The sequence below is a fragment of the Medicago truncatula genome, chromosome 3, assembly GCF_003473485.1.
Source record: "Medicago truncatula cultivar Jemalong A17 chromosome 3, MtrunA17r5.0-ANR, whole genome shotgun sequence".
Lineage (NCBI taxonomy): Eukaryota > Viridiplantae > Streptophyta > Magnoliopsida > Fabales > Fabaceae > Medicago > Medicago truncatula.
In genome coordinates this window covers 23,960,426-23,973,246 of record NC_053044.1, presented here as the reverse complement: position 1 = coordinate 23,973,246, position 12,821 = coordinate 23,960,426, and the positions used below count along the sequence as shown (strand labels likewise).

General features: G+C 31.5%; 2 protein-coding genes across 2 annotated transcripts; both read left to right on the top strand.

Annotated features, from left to right (window-relative positions):
• Window positions 1–1,572: 1,572 nt before the first annotated feature.
• On the top strand, window positions 1,573–4,382 carry LOC11444815 (transcription factor MYB97). The gene is made up of 3 exons (XM_003600077.1): window positions 1,573–1,941; window positions 2,417–3,326; window positions 4,069–4,382. Exons 1-3 carry the CDS (start codon window positions 1,573–1,575, stop codon window positions 4,380–4,382), a joined length of 1,593 nt encoding a protein of 530 aa, XP_003600125.1.
• A 5,040-nt stretch (window positions 4,383–9,422) lies between these two features.
• On the top strand, window positions 9,423–12,135 carry LOC11440503 (transcription factor MYB101). Its single transcript, XM_024778824.2, has 3 exons — window positions 9,423–9,794; window positions 10,152–11,067; window positions 11,807–12,135. Exons 1-3 carry the CDS (start codon window positions 9,423–9,425, stop codon window positions 12,133–12,135), a joined length of 1,617 nt encoding a protein of 538 aa, XP_024634592.2.
• Window positions 12,136–12,821: the final 686 nt, after the last annotated feature.

The window sequence follows — 12,821 nt, the reverse complement described above, 5'->3', positions numbered from 1 at the left end:
ATAAAAAATACAAACAAGTCACTCGGCTTTTTACCCCGAACTACGTGATTTTGATCCCGCTCGGGTACGTAGGCAAAAGACTTTGTCTTTCCAAATCAACAAAATACAAAAAACATTTTCTTTCTTTCTTTATTTACATTAATATTTTCACAAGCAAATCACATTTAATTTTAGCACAAAAATAAATAAAAGCAAGAGGTTCCTATAGAGTACTATAGACGTCTAGGTTGCTAATATCTTCCTTTTACGTAATTAAACCCCGAACTTTTAATCTCTAAAAATATAGGGTTTATTCGATCTTTTCCCCTTTTCTTTGAAAAAATTAAAAGCTCGGTGGTGAATTAAAAATTACGAGTCAACGCTAACCAATAGCTTGATATCCGAAAATCATCGCGACACCAAACAAATATTTGGCAATGATAATTATTAAAATACACACCCTGTAAAAAAAATAAAAAATACAAAGGAAAAAATATGGAAGAAATATATGTCATTGATAAATCTAAAAAATAACAGGTGACAAATACTTGTGATTGATGAATAAAAAATACGGACAAATATCTTTCAAAAAAAGTAGTAGTTTGTCGCTCATTCATGTTACGGGTTAACACACTAGTAAGATAATATGCTCGTGAATTTGCACAACATTGAATGTATCTGTTAATAAGAGTTATATTCGTTCTTATATATAAACAAATATGAGTCAAAGAAAGTTGATGTATCCAAATGTTAAACCAAGTACACCAATTTTCTTTGACCAATTTTTTTGTTAAAAATAAGAATCGACGAAGTACATAAATTAATTAGACTATGAAGTTTTTTAATATGTATAATTATAAATAGGGATATATAATAATAGCTTTAATATTCAAATTTCCAACCCAATTTTATGTCGCTTGCCACCTCATATAGAAAAAACAGCTTGTACTATCGTGTGAACAAAGAAATGCATGCAAGGTATTTTATTCATATTTACATGCATAAAATAAGATACATTGCAATATAGCTGCACTCTTTGATGATGAATTTTCTATTCTTGTACACTCTGTTCTCTTTTCATTCCAAAACAAGTTTCGTTGTAGTAGCAAAAAATAATGAACACAAAAAACTGAGTTGTTATGAGTAAGAAATATAACAGACAACTACTACAAGGTTAAAAACATGTTGTACAATTTACCATCATTGACTATGAGTACTACTCGGAAGCGTTTATAACATTGCAACATAATTCAGTTTTTTTCATAACAAATTCTAGATTTTATTGCCACCTCCCAAACTCATATCACCACCACCCTTTATCAATTTCATTTTTTTACCACCCTTCACGGTCACCACCGGCACCATAATAACTTCCTAATTCCTACTCTCTTCTTTTCTCTTTAGAAGAAGTTTAAAATATAAACTTCTTTGATTTTTAGCGAAATATTGGAGGGTTATTGAGAAAAAAGAGAATAATAAAATACATAGAAGATTGAAAACTTCATATATGTAATACAAACAAGGGAGAGTATATAAACTAGCTAGCCCTCTCAAAAAAATATTGGACTAGCTAGTGTGTCACATTTTGGCAAGATGGAACACATGACAAATATTGTTGACGCAGTAAATGATGAAAATGTGTTCTTTGGTATGATAGAAAGAGGCGGTGGCGGAGAGAGTGGTAGTAGTGGTGGTGGTGATGAGGCGAATTTGAAAAAGGGTCCTTGGACAACAGGAGAGGATACAATTTTGATAGATTATGTGACAAAACATGGTGAAGGGAATTGGAATGCAGTTCAAAAAAATATAGGTTTAAATCGTTGTGGGAAAAGTTGTAGGCTTAGATGGGCTAATCATTTAAGACCCAACTTGAAGAAAGGTGCATTTTCTCATGAAGAAGAGAAAATCATTGTTGAACTCCATGCTCAATTTGGTAACAAATGGGCTCGAATGGCTGCTTTGGTATGTATGCATTTTTCTTCTTCATTTTTTTGTCTTTCCTTTAGTCCTAACCTAAACTAAAATGTTGTTATAATGCATACAAGCTATAAAACTTTAATTAAATATTAGACAATTGAGATTTCAATTTTTTATTTATTAGAGTCATGATGTAATCGATCTTTAAAAATTTATTTAGGATGATGGCAGTTAAGAAATATTCATCATACTAAACTTAGGGACCCAAGATTGCATGCAGTCACAATTGGACAAAACAAGACTATCTATTTAAGATTATACGAATCACATTGTAAATTCAATAATTTGATCTAAACAATCCAATTTCTATCAATAATCATTCATACAATCAACTTTTGTTTCTACAAAATCCAAAAATGTGCATCTTGATCACATTTGTCACATAGACTAATGCATCTTTATTAATGAAACTAATTTGATTATTAAACAATCAAATATTAATTGTTGTGTATTGTGGCAGTTACCTGGAAGAACAGACAATGAAATAAAGAACTACTGGAACACAAGAATCAAACGTCGTCAAAGACAAGGTCTTCCTCTCTATTCAGACGAACATGATCGTCCCAACACACCAACAACACCTTCACAATGTGTCACACCAACAGGAACAAACCCTAACAACATTACACCAAAGTTTGAGTTTTTCAATCAAAACCACCATCAATATCAACAACAACAACAACAACATCAACACCTTCACCCTTTATCCCCAACACCAACTCATCATCAGTCTCCTCTCTCTTCACCACTCCAACATAGACAACAACGACAACATTCTTATTCTCCTCACACATTCATAGAGACTTCACCTACACCATTGTCATCTTCACCTTCACCTCTCTCTTTCACTTTCCAAAGACCTGCACCACTCTTATCTACACCTTTTCGCTTCAAACGTTATCGTTCCAGTCCCAACTTTAGTCTTCAAGTCCCTTCTGTAACACAAAATTGTGCTTCACTCCATGATCCTTCTTTAACCTCTCATCAAGATAGTTTTAGGTTTCCAATTCAATACAACTCAAGTTTTTCTCAATACTTCCATAGTCCCATGTTCGAATCCGACCAAGGAGTTTCTTCATCGTCTTTACCTTTCTCCACAAAGTTGGAGCTACCTTCAAACCAATATTCAAGACTATCATCAGAGCAAGATGTTAATGTTAACAATATTGAATTCAATGATCCTAATTCTTTTCAGACCAATAATAGTGGCTTAATGGGAGACCTTTTAATGGAAGCACAAACACTAGCATCTGGTCAAAATTCAAAGAAAAGAAATTACTTAAGCTTAAATGAAGGAAATGATATGTTTAATGGTTTCCAAAGCCTAGATGATTTCCCACTTAGCTCTCTTTATTGGTCTTCTAATTCAGGTTAATAATGTTAAAATTTCTTATAATAATGATTTTTTTATAGAAAATTTATTTTGTATATTTTGTTTGCATTTGTATTTTGTCATTGAATTTTCATCTTAATTTATTTATTACATTAAATCTAGTTATTTTTGTTTGGCATAAAAAATTGAACTTACTTGATATGAATTGACATTTTAAGGATGGCTTGTGACTTGTGACTTGTGTGAATGTTATATTAAGTCATATTCTTTTGACATGCTTTGAATTCAATTTAGTAATGAAACAACTTGCACTAATCAACAACTTATTTGCCCTTATATCAAATATAGAATATGATTGCACTAGATTTGTCTTATTTCTATTTTTTTAATCAACAATGCTAATCGACTATCTTTTATGTGTTGTGTGATTCCATAAATTGATTTTTCATTTGGTCTGTAAATTGTAAAGGTTATTCTTAGACAAGGTCAAATTATATTTAATTACAATTAAGTTGCTTGTAATTAGCAATATTTTTTATTTGTTGTACATGCTGAAAATAGTGTGTATAGTCTTGAATATATTAAAATAAAAACACATTAATTTTTAAGGAAAAAAATAATTTACTATTTTTAAGTCATTGTAGTTACTACGTGGCCTACATAACACTAACACTTGAAATTAAAGACATGTTCGATGTCCAACACCAGCACGATACTGACACGTATATTATCTATATCTAGCTAGGATTATTGATTAGATTTGATTGATTTATATGCAGGACAAAAACCAAAGGAAGAAGCACCAGACCTAAGCAAATTTATGAATGATGACATCTCAACAATGCTAACTATGATGCCTTCTTCAACAATGCAAATTCAGGATTGGAATAATAATAACAATAACAATGCATCAGAAGTAACCAACGTTCAGTCTTCTAGTGGTGTGGTGATGGCAGATGAAAATTTTGGACTTGATATCAAGCCTATAGCTTCATTGTTTCCTCTCACAAACACAACAAATAATAGTAATGATGATAATAATAGTGAAAACAACAGTTTCTACACTTGGGGCAATTTACCTGAACTCTGTTGATTAAGGTTCATGTGTCCACATTGTAATGGTTTGAAATTTGTGTAACAATATAACTTTAGAAGGTATTGATATTTTTTAATAAAGTTTGGTGTTTGAGAGTAATTAAATTGCAATTGATATCTATTGATGTTTGAAACCGTGTGACAAGCCATCAATTATGCCTATTTTGTATAGCATATCAAAACAATTTAATGTGTAATTATAAATAAGGATTTATAATAGTGTTGACGTTTCAATTTCCAACCCAATTATATGCCACTTCATAGAAAAAAAAAATTGCTAGTACTATAATATGAACAAAGAAGTCAAAAAACATGTAACATATTTCATTCACAACAAAGATCATATATACCACAACATTATTAGGTGATGAATTTTCTTTTTTCAGCTTATTTACAAGACATGCGTCTATATGGGTGATATGGAAGACTAGAAATGACAGGATCTTCGTGAATAGTATTAAGGGGGTCGATGATATAGTTGATGATATCAAGGTATTGTCTTGGAAATAGAGCTTGAATAAATTGAAGAATCCATCTTGTTTGTTTTAGGGTTAATGGTGTTTTACCCTCCTGTAATATATACGATGCATCATGTTGTTCTCTCCTTTTTATCTTAGTGGTCCTTTTTGTATGGTGTAGCTTTTAACAATATGATAATTAAAAAAAACAAAATCTAGTCATAAAAGAATAATCTTGTAACAGTTTCCACAAGTTTGTAGACAAATGAAGCAATTTGGGCAATATATGGTTTTGCATTGCAATAGTAGCAATTTGGGCAATATAAAATTGGTTTTTGTTTGGCCTATTAGGGGGTAAATCAAAACAAAAAATAATTACAGGGGGGTAAATCAAAAAAAATATTTTACAGAGAGAAAAATCGGAAATGACCTATATTATAGGGGGTAAAAACCTATTAACCCTTCAAAAAGAATTCTAAAATACATTTTCAATGTTCAACAATTCAAAGAAAACTAAATTCCAATTTCGAATTCAGAAAGCATACACCAACAATGAGTAGAAGGCATGTTCTTTTGAATTAATTTGAACCAACCTTAAAATAATTAATAGAGGTTTGTGACATGAAAGAAAATTAGTTTTATCGTGTTTCTAATTAAAATTGGTGGCCTAACTCATCCTTAAAAACCGGTTCATAAGGTTGGGATTGTTTCCTCTATATAAACTTTTATCTCTCCGATGTGGGACATGCCCAATACACCCCCATCACGCCCAACACTCTTTGGGCTTGGTGCGTGAATCGGTAGGTGGCCCTTGAAATCGACAGGCTCTGATACCATGTTGAAATTTGGGGCCTAAATCATGCTTACTAAACCGGCTTGTAGCTTCTGACTTATGGGGAACTAAGTCTTAAGTTGAAATCCAAAAAACTACCGAGGAAGTTAAAAGGAATGCTCACATTGAGATACAGTTTCTGCAAGAAAGATTGCAAAAGGAAATGGAAGTGAAATTAAAAGGTCGGTTAGAAGCTTTTAAAGGAGAGTTATTACGCAGTTTAAACATTTTTGAAGGTGAGTAAAATACAAAAAGGGGTTGAATTGTGTTGACTTTTTCTAGTTTTCCTCTTGTAAGTGTTACGACCGTTCAGAATCTGATGGGTGCAGATTCTGATAGAGTCTGAGTGCAGCGGAAATACAGATCACAAAAATGAGAGAGAGAGAGAGAGAGAGAGAGAGAGAGAGAGAGAGAGAGAGCAGACACAAATTAAACAATTTTATATTGGCTCCTCCCATAACACATGAGTAGTCCAGTCCCCTTGCACTTTCAAGGGATTTCACTATAACCTCAAACATTACAAATGCTCAAGTTTCAAACAAAACAATCCAAGTTGACCAAACTGAATATCACATTGGATTTGGATTCTTTATGATAATGGCGAAAAAACATGACCGCCAACACGGTAACAATTTTACATGCCAACAATTCATTATGACAAACAACAAATACAAGGCCATTTTGAGCCATTCAGTCCCAATTCAAGCGGATAAACACCACCCCAAATTCTCTGGCACAATGTTCACATCACTGGAAGCTTTGAACCCTGCGGATTTCAACAAATCCGAATAAAAACAGGAAGACAAAGATAATCGGTAGTGACAAGCAGAGAGATTGAGGCACACGAACACAACTCAAACCCAGAATGATCCGAAATTTGACTTCCAACTTCAAACCTAGATCAGGAATGAAGCAGAATCGACCTCCCGTAATGATCACAAACAACCCATAGAAGAGCCAACAACCACCGTGAGAAAGGCAGCGCCGGACTTCCTAGGTTCAAAAACATCGTTCAGACACAAGCACGAGATGCAACACTTTCATTATGAACGGCAGCAGTGGCTAAAGACCCAACGACCGAAGGAACACAACCCTCACCTCTGGCAAGGAGCCAACCATCTTTTCTGTGAACGACGACAGAATCGACGAGCATGACAGACGAAAGGAGCGCCAGATGAAGAAGGGTGTGACGGTGGCGCGAAGAAACATTCTTTCTCGCACCAACATCTCCTAGATCTACATCATGGTGGTTGAGATTGGAAAAGGAAAGAGCGACATCTAAGGTTCAGGGGCAGCGGCTTGTTTTTTCTTTGATTTTCTTTTATATTCTTTTTCATGCATTTTATTTCTTTTTTGCAATTTTATTTTTATTATCATATGCATTCTTTTATTTTGTCATTTATTTATTTGCATAGATTTAAAATGTATTTAGAGCAATGTAAATATAAAAAAAAAAAATCATGCATGTGTCTTTTATTTTTATTTATATATTCTTCTTTTATGTATTAAAAAAATGCAACAAAAATTAGGTTAGTTTTAATCCAAGGGAAAGGGGTTTAATTTTGATGCAACGTCGTTATGAAAATCCCTCACGCTTTTATTTTATTGTCACGCTTTAATTTTTTTAGGCTTTATATAAATCAAAAAAATCAAAAAACATTCAAATAATAAAAAAAAACAAAAAAAAGGTTTACTTTCTAAAATACCTTGATTTTCAATCTAGTGATTTTCCTTTTATTTTCTTTACAAAACTTTAATCCATTTTAATCATATTTGAGTCTTTTCATTTAAAAGTAAAAAATACAAACCAATTTTATTTTTGCCACTTTTGTTTTTCATTTTTAAACCTTTTAAAAAAGTAATAAAAAATACAAAACAAATCAATCGGCTTTTTATCCCAAACTACGTGATTTTGATCCCACTCGGGTACGTAGGCAAAAGACTTTGTCTTTCCAAATCAACAAAATACAAAAAAACATTTTCTTTCTTTCTTTATTTACATTAATATTTTCACAAGCAAATCACATTTAATTTTAGCACAAAAATAAATAAAAGCTAGAGGTTCCTATAGAGTACTATAGACGTCTAGGTTGCTGATACCTTCCTTTTACGTAACTAAGCCCCAAACCTTTAATCTTCAAAAATATAGGGTTTATTCGATCTTTTCCCCTTTTCTTTGGAAAAAATAAAAGTTCGGTGGTGAATTAAAAATTGCGAGTCAACGCTAACCAATATCTTGATATCCGAAAATCACCGCGACACCAAACAAATATTTGGCAATGATAATTATTAAAATACACACCCTATCAAAAAAAATTAAAATACAAAGGACATATATTTTTCTCTGATACATAAAAAAGGCATGGAACAAGTATTTTATGAAGGCATGGATAAATATATACAAAAAAAACGGGACAAATATTTGTTAATAACAAACAAATGACATATATTTGTCATGATACATATAAAAAAAATAAAAATAAGACAAAAATTTATCTTCGATGCATAAAAAAATTTATGTGTCAAATATTTGTCAATGATAAATATAAAAAACACCATATAAATATTAGTCATTTTTTTAAACAATAAATATTAGTCATTGATATGTGAAAAAAATATGGAAGAAATATATGTCATTGATAAATCTAACAAATAACAAGTGACAAATACTTGTGATTGATGAATAAAAAATACGGACAAATATCTTCCAAAAAAAGTAGTAGTTTGTCGCTCATGCATGTTACGGGTTAACACACTAGTAATATAATATGCTCGTGAATTTACACAACATTGAATGTATCTGTTAATAAGAGCCATATTCGTTCTTATATATAAACAAAAATGAATCAAAGAAAGTTGATGTATCCAAATGTTAAACCAAGTACACCAATTTTCTTTGACCAATTTTTTCTTAAAAATAAGAACCGAGGAAGTACATAAATTATATTTTTTTGATGGTGTGTGTATAAATTATATAAATTAATTAGACTATTAACTTTTTTAATATGTGTAATTATAAATAGGGATATATAATAATAGCTTTAATATTCAAATTTCCAATCCAATTTTATGTCGCTTGCCACCTCATATAGAAAAAACAGCTTGTACTATCGTGTGAACAAAGAAATGCATGCCAGATATTTTATTCATATTTACATGCATAAAAATAATATACATTGCAATATAGCTGCACTCTTTGATGATAAATTTTCTATTTTCAGCTTATCCACAAGATAATTCTTGTACACTCTGTTCTCTTTTCATTCCAAATTAAGTCTCGTTGTAATAGCAAAAAATAGTGAACACAAAAACTGAGTTGTTATGAGTAAGAAATATAACAGACAACTACTACAAGGTTAAAAACATGTTGTACAATTTACCACCATTGGCTATGAGTACTACTCGGAAGCGTTTATAACATTGCAACATAATTCAATTTTTTTCATAACAAATTCTAGATTTTATTGCCACCTCCCAAACTCATATCACCACCACCCTTCACGGTCACCACCGGCACCATAATAACTTCCTAATTCCTACTCTCTTCTTTTCTCTTTAGAAGAAGTTTAAAATATAAACTTCTTTGATTTTTAGCGAAATATTGGAGGGTTATTGAGAAAAAAGAGAATAATAAAATACATAGAAGATTGAAAACTTCATATATATAATACAAATAAGGGAGAGTATTTAAACTAGCTAGCCCTCTTAAAAAAAAATTGGACTAGCTAGTGTGTCACATTTTGGCAAGATGGAACACATGACAAATATTGTTGATGCGGTAAATGATGAAAATGTATTCTTTGGTATGATGGAAAGAGGCGGTGGCGGAGAGGGTGGTGGTTGTAGTGGCGATGGTGATGAGGCGAATTTGAAAAAGGGTCCTTGGACAACAGGAGAGGATACAATTTTGATAGATTATGTAACAAAACATGGTGAAGGGAATTGGAATGCAGTTCAAAAAAATACAGGTTTGAATCGTTGTGGGAAAAGTTGTAGGCTTAGATGGGCTAATCATTTAAGACCCAATTTGAAGAAAGGTGCATTTTCTCATGAAGAAGAGAAACTCATTGTTGAACTCCATGCACAATTTGGTAACAAATGGGCTCGAATGGCTGCTTTGGTATGTATGCATTTTTCTTCTTCATTTTTTTGTCTTTCCTTTAGTCTAACATTTAGGATGATTGCATTTAAGAAATATTCATCATACTAAACTGAGGGACCAAGATTGCATGCAGTCACAATTGTACAAAACAAAACTATCTATTCAAGATTATATGAATCACATTGTAAATTCAATAATTTGATCTAAACCATCCAATTTCTATCAATAATCATTCATACAATCAACTTTTGTTTCTACAAAATCCAAAAATGTGCATCTTGATCACATTTGTCACATAGACTAATGCATCTTTATTAATGAAACTAATTTGATTATTAAACAATCAAATATTAATTGTTGTGTATTGTGGCATAGTTACCTGGAAGAACAGACAATGAAATAAAGAACTACTGGAACACAAGAATCAAACGTCGGCAAAGACAAGGTCTTCCTCTCTATTCAGACGAACATGATCTTCCCAACACACCAACCACACCAACAACACCTTCACAATGTGTCACACCAACAGGAACAAGCCCTAACAACATTACACCAAAGTTTGAGTTTTTAAATCAAAACAACCACCAATATCAACAACAACATCAACATCAACACCTTCACCCTTTATCCCCAACACCAACTCATCATCATTCTCCTCTCTCTTCACCACTCCAACATAGACAACAACGACAACATTCTTATTCTCCTCACACATTCATAGAGACTTCACCTACACCATTTTCATCTTCACCTTCACCTCTCTCTTTCACTTTCCAAAGACCTGCACCACTCTTATCTGCACCTTTTCGCTTCAAACGTTATCGTTCCAGTCCCAACTTTAGTCTTCAAGTCCCTTCTGTAATACAAAATTGTGCTTCACTCCATGATCCTTCTTTAACCTCTCATCAAGATAGTTTTAGGTTTCCAATTCAATACAACTCAAGTTTTTCTCAATACTTTCATACTCCCATGTTCGAATCCGATCGAGGAGTTTCTTCATCGTCTTTACCTTTCTCCACAAAGTTGGAGCTACCTTCAAACCAATATTCAAGACTATCATCAGAGCAAGATGTTAATGTTAACAATATTGAATTCAATGATCCTAATCCTTTTCAAACCAATAATAGTGGCTTAATGGGAGATCTTTTAATGGAAGCACAAACACTAGCATCTGGTCAAAATTCAAAGAAAAGAAGTTACTTGAGCTTAAATGAAGGAAATGATATGTTTAATGGTTGCCAAAGCCTAGATGATTTCCCACTTAGCTCTGTTTATTGGTCTTCTAATTCAGGTTAATAATGTTAAAATTGCTTATAATAATTATTTCTTTATAGAAAAATTATTTTGAATATTTTGTTTGCATTTGTATTTGGTCATTGAATTTTCATCTTAATTTATTTATTACATTAAATCTAGTTATTTTGTTTGGCATAAAAAATTGAACTTACTTGATATGAATTGACATTTTAAGGATGGCTTGTGACTTGTGACTTGTGTGAATGTTATATTAAGTCATATTCTTTTAACATGCTTTAAATTCAATTAAGTAATGAAACAACTTGCACTAATCAACAACTTATTTGCCCTGATATCAAATATAGAATATGATTGCACTAAATTTGTCTTATTTCTATTTTTCTAATCAACGATGCTAATCGACTATCTTTTATGTGTTGTGTGATTCCATAAATTGATTTTTCATTTGGTCTGTAAATTGTAAAGGTTATTCTTAGACAAGGTCAAATTATATTTAATTACAATTAAGTTGCTTGTAATTAACAATATTTTTTTAGTTGTTGTACATGTTGAAAATAGTGTATAGTCTTGAATATGTTAAAATAAAACACATTAATTTATAAGGAAAAAAATAATTTACTATTTTTAAGTCATTGTAGTTACTACATAGCCTACATAACACTAACACTTGAAATTAAAGACATGTTCGATGTCCAACACCAGCACGATACTGACACATATATTATCTATATCTAGCTAGTAATATTGATTGGATTTGATTGATTTATATGCAGGACAAAAACTAAAGGAAGAAGCACCAGACCTAAGCAAATTTATGAATGATGACATCTCAACAATGTTAACTGTGATGCCTTCTTCCACAATGCAAATTCAGGATTGGAATAATAATAACAATAACAATGCATCAGAAGTAACCAACGTTCATTCTTCTAGTGGTGTGGTGATGGCAGATGAAAATTTTGGACTTGATTTCAAGCCTATAGCTTCATTGTTTCCTCTCACAAACGCAACAAATAATAGTAATGATGATAATAATAATAATAATAATAATAATGAAAACAACGGTAGCTATACTTGGGGAAATTTACCTGAACTCTGTTGATTAAGGTTGATGTGTCCACATTGTAATGGTTTGAAATTTGTGTAACAATATAACTTTAGAAGGTATTGATATTTTTTAATAAAGTTTGGTGTTTGAGAGTAATTAAATTGCAATTGATATCTATTGATGTTTGAAACCATGTGACAAGCCATCAATTATGCCTATTTTGTATAGCCTATCAAAACAGTTTAATGTGTAATTATAAATAAGGATTTATAATAGTGTTACGTTTCAATTTCCAACCCAATTATATGGCATTTCATAGAAGAAGAAAAAATTGCTAGTACTATAATATGAACAAAGAAGTCAAAAAACATGTAACATATTTCATTCACAACAAAGATCATATATACCACAACATTATTAGGTGATGAATTTTCTTTTTTCAGCTTATTTACAAGACAATTCTTGTACACTTTAAGTTCTCTTCTCATTTCAAAATAAGTCTCAATATAGTAGCAAAAAATAGTGAACACAAAAACTGAGTTGTTTTAGTAAGAAATATCAAACACTAGCGTTCAATGAACCTAATTATTTTCAGAACAATTACAGTGGCTTTATGGGAGATCTTTTAATGGAAACTCAAACACTAGCGTCTAGTCAAAATTCAAAGAAAAGCAGATACTTGAGCATAAATGAAGGATACGATATGTTTAATGAGTATCAAAGCATGATTTTTCACATAG

What these genes read in the sequence shown, in the direction of transcription:
- LOC11440503 (XM_024778824.2), top strand. Translation starts at nt 9,423, where the DNA reads ATGGAACACATGACAAATATTGTTGATGCGGTAAATGATGAAAATGTA. An exon ending in GGGCTCGAATGGCTGCTTTG is followed by an intron (nt 9,795 to 10,151) that starts GTATGTATGCAT and finishes ATTGTGGCATAG; the next exon opens with TTACCTGGAAGAACAGACAA. An exon ending in TTATTGGTCTTCTAATTCAG is followed by an intron (nt 11,068 to 11,806) that starts GTTAATAATGTT and finishes ATTTATATGCAG; the next exon opens with GACAAAAACTAAAGGAAGAA.
- LOC11444815 (XM_003600077.1), top strand. Translation starts at nt 1,573, where the DNA reads ATGGAACACATGACAAATATTGTTGACGCAGTAAATGATGAAAATGTG. An exon ending in GGGCTCGAATGGCTGCTTTG is followed by an intron (nt 1,942 to 2,416) that starts GTATGTATGCAT and finishes GTATTGTGGCAG; the next exon opens with TTACCTGGAAGAACAGACAA. An exon ending in TTATTGGTCTTCTAATTCAG is followed by an intron (nt 3,327 to 4,068) that starts GTTAATAATGTT and finishes ATTTATATGCAG; the next exon opens with GACAAAAACCAAAGGAAGAA.